This window comes from Scomber japonicus, chromosome 20, assembly GCF_027409825.1.
Source record: "Scomber japonicus isolate fScoJap1 chromosome 20, fScoJap1.pri, whole genome shotgun sequence".
Lineage (NCBI taxonomy): Eukaryota > Metazoa > Chordata > Actinopteri > Scombriformes > Scombridae > Scomber > Scomber japonicus.
In genome coordinates this window covers 5,121,031-5,136,030 of record NC_070597.1, presented here as the reverse complement: position 1 = coordinate 5,136,030, position 15,000 = coordinate 5,121,031, and the positions used below count along the sequence as shown (strand labels likewise).

Genomic DNA, 15,000 nt, shown 5'->3' with positions numbered 1-15,000 from the left:
CCTTCCTTCTTCCCTCCTTTCCTTTCCTTCCTTCTTCCCTCCTTCTCTTCCTTCCTTACTTTAGGTGCAAATGACATAACTAGTAAGGCCTGTTTAAGGGTTTAGCCTATCGAGTCTTTTTTTAGAGCAAGAGTAAATGTTGCTGCAGGCTTTTTCTCTAAATACTAAGATGCACACAGCTGCTGTAATGATGCAGATAGAACATGGGCTGCAGCGAGGTTGTTCTCCGGCTCAGAGTGAGAACTCTCGGGTCCCTCGGGGCGCTTTGCCCATGTTGTGAACATTTACTGTTAAACTGAGCAGAGAGAGAGAGGTGTTCTGCTAAATGGAAAAGGGTTGTTTGCTCCTCAAATAGACATTGCATCAGCGGCAATGACTTCACACAGAAAACGGGGGGGAAAAAAGCCCTGCATGCGCTCTTATGGCATGAAAGTTACAAATGTAAGTGTGTTCATTTAGGTTGAAACACATCCAGTTATATAACTTGTCTCATTTGCTTTTATCACAGGAATCTGCTAATTAACAACAGTTTAGCACTCTGTAACCTTTTAATTCTTCTGCAACCAGACAAATTGCCCGCTTCATAAGAGAGAAACAACACTGTGGATCAGCTACAGCTCATTAACGCATTTTCTACAGGATTACGTAATCTGTTGTATCTGTATATAACTGTAGCTGCATATAATGACATTACTTCTGCACATTTTACACCTTCTCACGTCATTTGGTGAAATCTCTGTTTGCTGTATAGTGAATATTTCTCTCATGAGTCCTGAAGTCTAGCAGGGCAATGAGATGGATTATTTGTCTTATTGTTAACAAATCACATATTACAGCTAAACTAAAATGACTATTTAAACCAGTAAGGCTAAAACTAATTTATTTTCATTTTTGATTAATCTGCTGATTAATTTCTTGATTAATTAATTAATTACTTACTGCAGAGGTGTCGAACTCATTTTCATTCAAGGGCCACATATAGTGTTCAATTTGATCTCATGTGGGCCGGACCATTAAAAAGATGGAAGGAAGGAATAGAAGGAATGAATGAAGGAAGGAAGGAAGGAAGGAAGGAAGGAAGGAAGGAAAAAAGAAAGACTGCAGGGAGGATGGAAGGAAGGAAGAAAGGGTGGAAGGAAGAAAAAAGGAAGACAGAAGGAAGGAAGAAAGGACAGATGGAAGGAAGGAAGAAAGGGTGGGAGGAAGAAAAAAAGGAAGGAAGGAAGGGCGGAAGGAACGAAGGAAAGAAGAAAGGGTGGAAGGAAGGAAGGATGGAGGGACAGATGGAAGGAAGGAAGAAAGGGTGGGAGGAAGAAAAAAAGGAAGGAAGGAAGGCAGGAAGGAAAAGAAGACAAGAAGAAAAGATGGAAGGAACGAAGGAAGGAAGGAAAGAAGAAAAAAAGAAAGAAAGAAAGGGAGGAAGGACAGAAGGAAGGAAGGGAGGGAGGACAGATGAAGGAAGTAAGGAAAGACACCCCTGACTTACTCCATGACTGACAAAACGTAGAGAAATAGACACACAGAGCTCAAAGTGATGTTCTTAATTTCCTTCGGGATCAATAAAGTATTTGTTTTATCTTATCAAAGTTGCTTTTAATTAATAATCTGACTGTCCAAAACCAAAATACAATTAATTTACTATCATGTTTGATTAAAAAAAAACAAAAAAAAACAAGCAGCAAATCCTTATTAAGAAGCTGAAACAAGAAAATGTTGCATTTTTTATTTAACCCTCCTGTTGTGTTCGGAAAGAAGTAAGTAAGGAAGGAAGGTAGGAGGGAGGGAGGAAAGAAGGACAGAAGAAAGAAGGAAGGAAGGAAAGACAGGAAAGAAGTAAGGAAGGAAAGAAGGTAGGGGGGAGGAAGGACAAAAGAAGGAAGAAAGGGGGATGGAGGACGGAAGGGAGGAAAGGAAATAAGGAAGGGAGGAAGGAAGGATGGAGGAAAGAAGTAAGTATTGAAGGAAGGTAGGAGGGAGGGAGGAAAGAAGGACGGAAGGAAGGACAGGGGAAAGAAGGTAGGGGGGAGGAAGGACAAAAGAAGGAAGGAAGGGAAGAAAGAGAGAAGGAGAGAGGAAGCACAGATGGAAGGAAGGACGGAAGGAAAGAAGGAAGGAAGGAAGGAACAGTCAAAACAGATGGGTCAATTTGACCCGGGAGCACGACAGGAAGGTTAAAATATGTATTTAAAATAAAACCCACCCCTCAATTCTTATTGAATTATATAAAAATGATAACTTTAACCGAGCAGTAGCTTCCACCAGACCAACAGGACGCTGAGACAGCATGTAAGCACCTCTCTCACGTCAGCAGATGGACGAGCAGAGCAACTGAAAGATGCTTTGACCAACAGCAGCTGAATCATGTGGGATGAAAATGAGAAACACTATATGATTAAAAACCACTCACAACTCACTCGCTATGGAAATCCACCAGAGGAATTAAATCTAGTTCAAGGAAAAGATTTAAAAAAAAACAAAAAATAAAAACCACGACATTAGTGAAAACACCACGATCCTCTGAGTGATATCTGGGCCAAACCCACCCTTTCTTCCTTCCTTCCTTCCTTCTGTCCTTCCTTCCTCCCTTTCTTTCTTTTTTCCTTCTTTCCTTCCTTCGTTCCTTCCGTCCTTCCTTCCGTCCTTCCTTCCTTCCTTTTTTTCTTCCTCCCACCCTTCCTTCCTTCCTTCCTTTTTTCTTCCCTCCACCCTTTCTTCCTTCCTTCCTTCTGTCCTTCCTTCCTCCCTTTCTTTTTTCCTTCTTTCCTTCCTTCGTTCATTCGTTCGTTCCTTTTTTTTTTCTTCCTTCCACCCTTTCTTCCTTTCCTCCATCCGTCCTTTCTTCCTTCCTTCTGTTTTTCTTTTTTCCTTCCTTCCTTCCTTCCTTCCTTCCTTCCTTCCGTTCTTCCTTCCTTTTTCCATTTGTCCTTCCATCCTTCCTTCTGTCTTTCTTTTTTCCTTCCTTCCTTCCTTCATTCCTTCCGTTCTTCCTTCCTTCCTTCCTTCCTTCCTTCTTTTCCTTCCCTTCTTTCCTCCCTCCTTTCATCTTTTTAATGATCTGAGTGATATCTGGGCCAAACAGAAGTTGCAGACGATGCCAGATGAATTTTTAATGATCCCAGCGTGAAATCATCACAAATCGCAGAATACAGCGAGAGAGAGAGAGAGAGAGAGAGAGAGAGAGAGAGAGAGAAAAAAAAATAAAAAAAGGAAGTTAAGCAAACAAACAAACAAACAGGAATAATGAATAAGCAAAGAGGTGCACTGATTTCACTTTATCTTACAGCAGGGGTGTCAAACATGCGGCCTGTGGGCCTGAACCGGCCCGCCGAGGGGTCCAAACCGGCCCACTTTCCTTGCTGTCTTTTTTTACTTATATACTTCCTTCATCTGTCCTCCCTTCCTTCCTTCTGTCCTTCCTCCCTTTCTTTCTTTCTCTTTTCCTTCCTGCCTTCCTTCCTTGCTTTTTTCTTCCTCCCACCCTTTCTTCCTTCCTTCCTTCCTTCCATCTGTCCCTCCATCCTTCCTTTTGTCCTTCCTTCCTCCCTGTCTTTCTTTTTTCCTTCCTTCCTTCCTTCCTTCCTTCCTTCCTTCCTCCCACCCTTTCTTCCTTCCTTCCTTCTGTCCTTCCTTCCTCCCTTTCTTTCTTTTTTCCTTCTTTCCTTCCTTCGTTCCTTCCGTCCTTACTTCCTTCCTTTTTTTCTTCCTTCCTTCCATCCTTCCTTCCTTCCTTTTTTCTTCCTCCCACCCTTTCTTCCTTCCTTCCATCTGTCCTTCCATCCTTCCTTCTGTCTTTCTTCCTTCCTTCCTTCCTTCCTTCCTTCCTTCTTTCTTCCTCCCACCCATCCTTCCTTCCTTCCTTCCTTCCTTCCTTCCTTTCTTCCTTCTTTTCCTTCCCTTCTTTCCTCCTTCCTTCCATCTTTTTAATAATCCAGCCCACATGAGATCAAATTGGACTATATGTGGCCCTTGAATGAAAATGAGCTCGACACTCCTTTTTTACAGCAACAGTTCACGTACATTATGTTTCTTTAACGTCCTTCTCGTTGTCTCTGTGCAGTTCCCTATGATCAGCGAATTTGGGGAGGACACCAACTCATACTGCTCCTTCGAGAGCAAGGAGACGGCACTGCTGCACTCGGAAAATGGCAACTTGCAGCAGAGAGTCAACATCCTGACCCATGAGGTAAGAGACAGAGGAGAAGGAGGAGGGAGGAAATTGGATAGAGGAGAAAAGTAAATTCACTTATATTCATTTTTTAATAAACTGGATAGAATAAAAACCCCTTATCACGCTAAAAGGTTTTATTTCTCGGTGCTTGAATTCTTGCAGAAATCCCTCCCTGAATGTGAATTAATTGAATCAGAAGTGAATTTAGGCCAACGCTGGTGGACATACGCTGAAAGATGTCCAGAACTAATTAAGCACTAAAGCTGCCGCCCAAGCAAAAATTACTGAGATTGGGTGTTTTTTTTCTTTTTTTTTTTTTTAAGAAACTGTCCAAGGAGCTCTGTGACATGGGATTTTCATGCTGGTGTGCTATTTTTGAGACGCAGTGTAATTGGTACCGAACCTGGCCAAGAGTTTTGCTGAATATGTTCGCCTTAAAATAAAACTATGTGTGTGGTTGTTGTTTTTTCCTCCACATCCTGCAGTGTGGAGTATTTTTTTTAGGTAACACAACATTAAATTAGTGGTATTGACACATCTATAAATGAGTTTTCATGCTTCACACAGGCTGTATTTTAAGTTTTACTACTTTTCTTATTATATATTCTATTTCTATCATATATTTGACTGCTACTACTACTGCTACTACTACTACTACTATTACTATACTACTACTACAAGGCTACTACTACTACTACTGCTACTACAACTACTACTACTGCTACTACAAGGCTACTACTACTACTACTGCTACTACTAGGATACTACTACAACTACTACTACTGCTAGCTACTACTAGCTACTGCTACTACTAGCTACTACTGCTAGCTACTACTAGCTACTGCACTACTACTAGCTACTACTAGTTATTGCTACTACTACTACTGCTATTGATACTACTACTACTACTACTACTAGCTACTACTGCTACTGCTACTACTACTGCTACTGCTGCTACTACTACTACTACTACTGCTGCTAGCTACTACTGCTGCTACTACTGCTACTGCTACTACTACTACAAGGCTACTACTACTACTACAATACTACTACTACTACTCATACTGTACTACCACAGCTGCTACTACTACTACTACTACTACTACTGCTATTACTGCTACTACTACTGCTACTACTAGGCTACTACTGCTACTACTACTACTACTACTACTGCTACTACTACTACTAGCTACTACTACTGCTACTACTACTACTACTACTGCTACTACTACAAGGCTACAACTACTACTACTACTACTACTACTACTACTACTAGGCCTACAACTACTACTGCAACTACTACCACTGCTACTACTACTACTACTGCTACTACTACTACTAGCTACTACTACTGCTACTACTGCTACTACTACTACTGCTACTACTACTACTGCTACTACTACTAGCTACTACTACTGCTACTACTGCTACTACTACAAGGCTACTACTGCTCCTACTGCTACTACTACTACTACTGCTGCTGCTACTACTACTACTACTACAAGGCTACTACTGCTACTACTACTACTACTGCTAGTGCTACTACTACTACTACTACAAGGCTACTACTACTACTACTGCTACTACTACTACTACTCATACTGTAATACTACTACAGCTGCTACTACTACTACTACTACAAGGCTACTACTGCTACTACTACTACTACTACTACTGCTACTACTACTACTACTACTACTACAAGGCTACTACTACTACTACTGCTACTACTACTACTACTCATACTGTAATACTACTACAGCTGCTACTACTACTACTACTGCTGCTACTACTACTACTACTACTCATACTGTAATACTACTACAGCTGCTACTACTAGGCCTAGTGCTACTACTACTACTATATTACTACTACTGCTACTAGTAGTACTGCTACTACTAGGCCTACTGCTATTACTGCTACTACTACTACTATTATTGCTACTAGGCCTACTACTACTACTACTGCTACTAGTACTACTGCTACTACTGCTAGGCCTACTACTACTACTGCTGCTACTACTGCTACTACTACTAGGCCTACTACTACTAGGCCTACTACTACTATTATTATTGCTACTACTACTGCTACTAGTGCTACTACTACTACTACAGAAAGACAAAGTAAGGCAAGGCAGATTTATTTATATAGCGAATTTCATACCCAGAGGCAACTCAATGTGCTTTACATAAAATCATGAAACATTAACCAGAGAAAGGGGGAATGGCGAGAGCCTATAATGTGCTTGGACCAGGGTTATTATAGTTTGCTTTTTTAAAATTTCAGTTTAAACCCACCCCTGCTGCCATAGCGGTATAAATACATTCAGCGAACACTACTACTACTACAGTCTACAGTTAGCCAGTTAGCTGAGCTAGCTGCCAAGCTAGCAGCTGAGTTAGCAGCAGAAAGCTCTCAGATGTAGCGTCCATGTTTCTGGTAGAGGTGGTGACTTTGATTGACAGGTGACACTTGGTAGGGGGCGGGGTTTCAGCGGACTCGGAGGCCACGCCCACAGCGTTTGGGAGCAGAGACAGAGGCTGATTTTTACACAACTTTGAAGCCTAATTTCATATATTTGGCGATTTTTTTAACCATTCAAATTTGGCAGGGTGGTTAACAACACACTTTTCTGTGGTATGTCAAACTCAGAACACATATTTATTCTTACTTTACATGGACTTTAAGCATTTTCTTGTTGTGTGTTATGCAGCAGCCGCTATGCTGCCACCTAGTGGTACTAACCTGTTATTTCAAGAAGTCAAACTGAACAGAATACAGTAAAAATGGAGGGAAAATGAAAAGAAAGCTAAAACTAAGCTGATTTAATCTGCAATTCAGTTTAGTTTCAGTTAGTTTTGCAGTTTTTATTGTAGTTTTTATTTAGTTGTCTCTCTTTATTTTTATTTCAGTTAACTAAATTATGTTTTCACTTCTAGTTTTAGTTTTAGTTAATTATAATAACCCTGGCTTGGATTACTCATTCCCTTCGTTTGTAACTCAAACTACAAATTTCTACGACTGTGTGAGAATGTGAGAATGAGAGAACGAGCGTGTGGGGAAATGGAAATGAAAAACGACTGACACAGGAAGGCAGTGGTAAAACTGGTAACGGTAGTGGTTAAAAAAAAAAGAAAGAGCTCGAGAGCAAAACAAGAGGAAGGAAATTGTTTATGGGAGCAGCAGAAATGATTAGCGTGGGACACACGAGGTCACATGGGCTCTGACTCTCTCTCTCTCACGCTCTCTCTCTCTCTCTTTCTCTTTCTCTCACCTAGCATGCTCTATTAGGACAGGACTCACCTTCATCACCTTCATCATCACACCACACACACACACCATAACATCTACCTTTTATGAAACCGTGCCTGTGAGAGAAGTGACATCATTTTCTGTCAGAGAAGGTATGAGAGGAATCAGAGAAAGGTCAAAATGCATGTGAAATTTAAAAAGCTGTCAGTGCTGTTCCTCCACGTCTTATCTGATTCAGCCGAGGTACGAATGACAAACGGTCGGGAACCCTAGAAGTCACGCCATAAGAAATCTGAATAAGCACCACACACACACACACACACACACACACACACAAAAAAAGTACAATGTCAACCAATATGATATGAAGGCCTCTAAAGTGAGTCTGGCTTTTTATTATACCATAGTTGATCTTCAAGCCACGTCTTTAAGAGTGTTATTACTTTTTTGTTTTGTGCTTACATGTTGAATTATCTGAAATTAAAGCAATGTATTTTAGCATAGAAGACACGGGGGGGGGGGGGGGGGGGGGGGTTAAGTAGGAGGGTGTGATGAACAGCTCTGCACTCTTCCCTCTCTCCTCTTTTTTAATGTGCTTTAATTCGTGCTGTCTGTTTAATTAAAGGCAACACAGAAGGAAATAACAGCCTTGTAGTGTACACATACATCACTCATCATTACATCGTTGCACAGTGAAAGCTCAAGCATTTAACTGAAGGAATAAAAAAAGGGGGTGACTTTAACATTTTTTTAACCCTCACATACTTGTTCATATTCTGAGCCGTCACTTAATTAGTCTCTATAACAAACTTCTGAAGCATAAAATCTTTCATTTCAAGATGTCATTACTCACAGATAAACAAGATTTATTATGCTCCAATGTTACATAAAACATGAGAACTAGTTCAACAAATTATATTAACCCTTGTGTCGTCCTCCCGGGTCAAATTGACCCCGTCTTATTCTTCTTTCCTCCCTTCCTCCCTTCCGTCTGACTTCCTCCATCCCCCTTTCTTCCCTCCTTCTTTCTTTCCCTCCTTCCTCCCTCCTTTCCTTCCTTCTTCCTTATTTCCTTTCCTCCCTTCCTCCCTCCTTTCCTTCCTTATTTCTTCCTCCCTTCCTTCTTTCCTCCCTCCCTCCTTCTCTCTTTCTTTCCTCTGTCCTACCTTCCTTCCTTCCTTCCTTCCTTCCTTCCTTTCCTCCCTTCTTTCTTTCCTCCTTCCTTCCTCCCTCCTTTCCTTCCTTCTTCCTTCCTTCCTTCCTTCCTTCCTTCTTCCTTCTTCCTTCCTCCCGTCTTTCCTTCCTTCTTTCCTTTCCTTTCCTCCCTTCCTCCCCCCTTTCCTTCCTCCTTCCTTCCTTACTTCCTCCCTCCCTTCCTTCCTTCCTTGACTCAAGGACAACAGGAGGGTTAAATGTGAATTCTGGATGAATATAAATCAAATATTTTTCCTTTTTTGTATATTCTTAGTCACATTAGGGGAAGATAAGTATTTTTACTGCTCTCAGATGTGAAAATAGGTCAAAGAAATACATTTATGCAATTTTGCAAAAAAAAAAAGGAAGGAAGGAAAGGAAGGAAAGGAGTAAGGAGGGAGGGAGGCAGCAAGGAAGGAAGGTAGGAAATGAGGAAGGAGGAAAAGAGGAAGGAAGGAAGGAATGATGGAAGGAAAGGAGGAAGGAAGCAAGGAAGGAAGGAAGGAAATGAGTAAGGAGGGTGGAAGGAAGGAAGGAAGGAAGGAATTAAAGGAAAGGAGTAAGGAAGGAGGGAGGCAGCAAGGAAGGAAGGAAAGAAATGAGGAAGGAGGAAAAGAGGAAGGAAGGAACAAAGGAAGGACGGAAGGAAGGAAAGGAGTAAGGAGGGAGGGAGGGAGGAAGGAACAAAGGAAGGACGGAAGGAAGGAAATCAGTAAGGAGGGAGGGAGCAAGGAAGGAAGGAAGGAAATTAGTAAGGAGGAAAAGAGGAAGGAAAGGAGAAAAAAAAAGTATTTTTACTCCTCTCAGATGTGAAAATAGGTCAAAGAAATACATTTATGCAATTTTCAACATTAAAAGGATTATTTGGGGGTGTTAAAGCTCCGAGCTCTGATCTTACTGTGCTTTTGTTATATATGTAATATTTGTTATAGGAGCTTATAGATATTGGTTTTAACAGGATCTAGTCCAAAGGATAATTACACCTGAATGATCAAAACCCAAACACAAAAAAACACACCGACACTGTCAGCGGCTAACGAGCAGCAGCAGCCGCAGCCGCCGCCGAAAAAACGAGCATTCGACACACACGTCATGTTTCCTGCACTTCACAGTTCACACTCCTCGTCTCGCCTCTAAAAACACATTTTCCTCCTGCGACGATCATGACGCACTTGCTGAAAAGAGAATCCACTCGGGTATTATACATGTTTACACACACAGAGGCCCGAGATCAACAGCCACAGAACGAGACACTGACTGATTGAATGTAATTTCAGCAGAGGCCCCAACGCTTTACTACAGTAATAACCAAAATGGGCCTTTTTAGGACTTTAGGAAGGGAGGAAGGAAGGAAGGAAGGAAGGAAGAAAGGAAGGAAGGAAGGAAGGAAGGAAATGAGTAAGGAGGAAAAGAGGAAGGAAGGAAGGATGGAAGGAAGGAAGGAAGGAAGGAAGGAAGGAAGGAAGGAAAGAAAGGAAAGGAGTAAGGAGGGAGGGAGCAAGGAAGGAAGGAAATGAGTAAGGAGGAAAAGAGGAAGGAAGGAAGGATGGAAGGGAGGAAGGAAGCAAGGAAGGAAGGAAGGAAGGAAAGGAAAGGAGTAAGGAGGGAGGGAGGCAACAAGGAAGGAAGGTAGGAAATGAGGAAGGAAAGAAGGAAGGAAGGAACAAAGGAAGGAAATGAGTAAGGAGGAAAAGAGGAAGGAAGGAAGGAAGGAAGGAACAAAGGAAGGAAATGAGTAAGGAGGAAAAGAGGAAGGAAGGAACAAAGGAAGGAAATGAGTAAGGAGGAAAAGAGGAAGGAAGGAACAAAGGAAGGAAGGAACGGAGTAAGGAGGGAGGGAGGAAGGAAGGAAGGAACAAAGGAAGGATGGAAGGAAGGAACGGAGTAAGGAGGGAGGGAGGGAGGAAAGTAGTATGGAGGGAGGGAGCAAGGAAGGAAGGTAGGAAGGAAAGGAGTAAGGAAGGAAGGAAGGAAAGAAGTAAGGAGGGAGGGAGCAAGGAAGGAAGGAAGGAAATTAGTAAGGAGGGAGGGAGCAAGGAAGGAAGGAAGGAAGGAAATGAGGCCTGAGATCAACAGCCACAGAACGAGACACTGACTGATTGAATGTAATTTCAGCAGGAGGCCCCAACGCTTTACTACAGTAATAACCAAAATGGGCCTTTTTAGGACTTACGAGGAGCGAAATGAAGCAAAATCACTGTAATTATACTGAAATGATACTTGCAGCTGTTTGCTCGAGGACACAAGCGAGAGTGATAGGATAATAATTTAGTTAGTTTGGTTTTATTTGCTTGTTTGTTTCAGGGATGATGTTATTATCTGTAATGACTGACAATAGAAGTGGACTCAAGAGCATGATTCAAATGAAAAAATTGATTTCAATCCAAAGAGTTTAATGATAAGCAGGTTTGGTAGAAAGGTAGGCAGTCAAGTTAGGAAAAGGTATAGAGCAGTGTTCCTCAAATACAAATCTGTGAATCAAAGGTCTGTTTATTAGTCAGTCAAGCCACAACAAATCAATGTATCCACCATCAACTAACTTAACAATACAGTGGTACATAGTAGAAAAATAGAATATATGTTTTATTTTTCGTTTTAACAAAAAATCAAATAAATATAAAACAAAACAAAACAAAATACAATCACAACCCCTGAAAATAATCCAAAACACATATCAACACTTTTCTTTTAAAATACAGGCACAAAGGACACAAGAAAGAACAAGAAAGGAGGAAAAAACTGTAGTGCTGTTCTTAGTGCTGCAACTGCGCATGCCCAACACGTCACGGCCTATTGTTGCCATGGAGACCAAAATACACACGGTAAAGAACTGGAGTCACACATCCATACCAGCGATAAAACGGATAATTCCCACTCACGCGAACGCTCGTATTTAATAATAATAATAATAATAATAATAATAATAATAATAATATTTTATGCAAGATTTTTCTTTTCCTTTTTACAGTCTATGGATTATTAGACCAGGGTCCGCAGATTGTTGTCCCGCGGTCCGGAGGGTTAGGGTTTATGAGACCGGAGTCCGCCGTTTGAGGATCCCTGGTCTAGGGTCAGAAACTAAACTGGGTCAAATACACAAGGAGTACACACTAGAGAAAAGGCTGGGATGCTCACAGGAAACTGAAGAGATGGACTGACAGAGATAAAGAGGAGCACAAGAGAAAGGAGGGATAATTAGACACAGGTGACACTAATCAGGGAGGGAAACACGAGAGGACAGGAAGTGAAGGTGGTTACCAAAATAAAAGGGGAAATAATGAAGAATGCACAAACTCTGAAACTAGATGTTATAATTCTCATTTCAAAACCAAGACAACTTTTATTACTTTTTGCTGTGTTATGTTTCTTCCAATTAGTCTGATTACCATATAAATAACACTTTTTATTGCAAGTCAATCCGATTTATCAATATTAGAATGACTGAATCTAGAAGAAGTTAACTAAACAATGAATAAAAAACATCAGTAAATGGTATAAATGAATTATTGACATTTCAAATAAGAGATTAGACTTTCATTTTAACATAAATATTCTCTTGTAAACTGGAGTATTATATATTTAAAATGTCTGAAAAGTGGATTTGGTGAGTTTAATAGGGAAGTTTTTAAGATCATATTTTATCTGTAGTTCCAAACCAGATACTAAAGAGACCCTAAAATGCTAAATGCTAACATGAAGATCAATAATAATAATAATAATAGATGAAATATTATTATATCACGATTAATATATAATAGACGACTAATTTCAATTCAACTGTGCAACATACACACTTTCCCATTAACATCAATGAGACAGTGTGTATTACTGTTGTGCTGTAATTACTGTAAATAATGTCACAATTATTATTATTATTATCATTATTTTTTATTTCTACTATTATTGTTATTGTTTTTCATACATTTTTTTTTATTGCTGTTCTTATATTCTATTTTACTGTCCACTTGCTGCTGTAATAATGCAAATTTCCCCATTGTGGGACTAATAAAGGAATATATTATTTTATCTTATCTTATAAATTATGATGTCATCAAAACTGACACATATCTATTTGAACTTTGCTAGCTTCAGCATTACTAGTCAGCATAAGTTACAGGTCATATCAGAACGATTATATTAGTCTGTAGCAGTAAATCATTTGAATATGAATATTAAAAATTCAACTTCAAATTCATTTCTCACAGGAAGAGTGCATCATTTCCTCTTTTCAAATTTACATAATCTCACTTTAAACAACCCCTGGGATTAGTCAGAGTTATTTGCAGGAAAAAGGTAACGCTAACAGAAAATGATTGTATCTGTATCTGTGGTCAATAAACAAAACCTTGACTCATATATATATATATTATCGAATTGTGGTATTATTTTTCTGATTTGATCTCTAAATACAAATAATACACTTTAAATTTAATCTAATTTAGCTAAAGTGACTGTGACTGTTTGCCCCTTCACACTTCATTAACCCTCCTGTTGTCCTCAGGTCAAGGAAGGACAGGAGGAAGGACAGGAGGAAGGAAGTAAGGAGAGAAGGAAGGAAGGAAAGGAGTAAGGACGAAAATAGGAAGGAGTTTAGTAGAGAAGGAAGGGAGGAAGGAAGGAAAGGAGTAAGGAGGGAGGACGGAAGGAAGGAAAGAAAGGACTAAGGAGGGAGGGAAGGAAGGAAGGAAAGAAAGGAGTAAGGAAGGAGTGTAGGAAGGAAGGAAAGAAGGAAGGAAGGAAGGAAAGGAGTAAGGAGGGAGGACGGAAGGAAGGAAGGAAGGAAGGAATAAGGACGAAAAGAGGAAGGAATTTAGGAGAGAAGGAAGGGAGGAAGGAAGGAAAGGAGTATGGAGGGAGGACGGAAGGAAGGAAGGAAAGAAAGGAGTAAGGAGGGAATGAAGGAAGGAAAGGAGGGAGGACGGAAGGAAGGAAGGAATGAAGGGACAGTCAAAAGAGATGGGGTCAATTTGACCCGGGAGGACGACAGCAGGGTTAATGTGATTTTAGCGATCCTCTCCTTCTCTTCCTCTCCTCTCCTTCTCTTCCTCTCCTCTCCTTCTCTTCCTCTCCTCTCCTTCTCTTCCCTTCCTCTCCTTCTCTTCCTCTCCTCTCCTTCTCTTCTCTTCCTCTCCTTCTCTTCCTCTCCTCTCCTTCTCTTCCCTTCCTCTCCTTCTCTTCCTCTCCTCTCCTTCTCTTCCTCTCCTCTCCTTCTCTTCCTCTCCTCTCTTTCTCTTCCTCTCCTCACCTTCTCTTCCTCTCCTCTCTGATGTATTTAAAATGATGCAATCTTCACAGAAGCCTTGAATTCACTGCAATGAAATCATGTATTTCTGTTTCTGAAAAAAAAAAGCCCTCAACTAATTGGATTAAAAATGACTCTCTAACAAACTAGAACAAAACCGAGAGAGCTTTGAACCTAAGAAGCCACTTAACACAATAAACTAATCCTACAAATATAGACTGAAGTGGAAATTTAAAAAAAAAAAAAAAAAAAGAAAAAAAAAGGTGATAATGAGAACTTTACAATATCGATGTGGGGTTTTCTTTTAACCCTCCTGTTGTCCTCAGGTCAAGGAAGGACAGGAGGAAGGGAGGAAGGGAGGAAAGGAGGAAGGAAGGAAGGAAGGAAGGAAGGAAGGAAATGAGTAAGGAGGAAAAGAGGAAGGAAGGAAGGAAGGCAGGACAGGAGTAAGGAGGGAGGGAGGAAGGAAAGGAGGAAGGATGGAAGGAAGGCAGGACAGGAGTAAGGAGGGAGGGAGGAAGGAAAGGAGGAAGGAATGAAGGAAGGAAGGAAGGAAAGGAGTATGGAGGGAGGGAGCAAGGAAGGAAGATAGGAAGGAAAGGAGTAAGGAAGGAAGGAAGGAAGGATGGAAGGAAGGAAGGATGAAAGGAAAGAAAGGAGTAAGGAGGGATGGAGGGAGGAAAGGAAGAAGGAAGGAAGGATGGAAGGAAATGAGTAAGGAGGGAGCAAGGAAGGAAGGTAGGAAGGAAATGAGTAAGGAGGAAAAGAGGAAGGAAGGAAGGAACAAAGGAAGGATGGAAGGAAGGAAAGGAGTAAGGAGGGAGGGAGCAACGAAGGAAGGAAGGAAATGAGTAAGGAGGAAAAGAGGAAGGAAGGAAGGAAGGAAAGGAGTAAGGAGGGAGGGAGTTAGGAAATGAGTAAGGAGCAAAAGAGGAAAGAAGGAAGAAAGATGGAAGGAAGGAAGGAAGGAAGGAAGGAAAGGAGGAACACAACCAACGCATAGCGCAGGAGTAATCACGCTCTCTCTCACAGTCACGATGCTGCTGACAAGCCGTCTCCAGCTTAGTGCCAGTTTCCTCCAGCATATGTTACCATAGACACGCTGAATAGACCTCGCTGCATACTACGTCCCTCTTATTCTTAT

At 40.9% G+C, this 15,000-nt stretch overlaps 1 protein-coding gene across 1 annotated transcript in view; it reads left to right on the top strand.

Annotated features, from left to right (window-relative positions):
- Window positions 1–15,000, top strand: part of tbkbp1 (TBK1 binding protein 1) — a 58,909-nt gene that overhangs the window by 7,854 nt on the left and 36,055 nt on the right. The window contains exon 2 of the mRNA XM_053341454.1: window positions 4,058–4,183. Coding sequence (XP_053197429.1) covers window positions 4,058–4,183 — 126 coding nt within the window. The remainder of the gene's footprint in view (window positions 1–4,057; window positions 4,184–15,000) is intronic.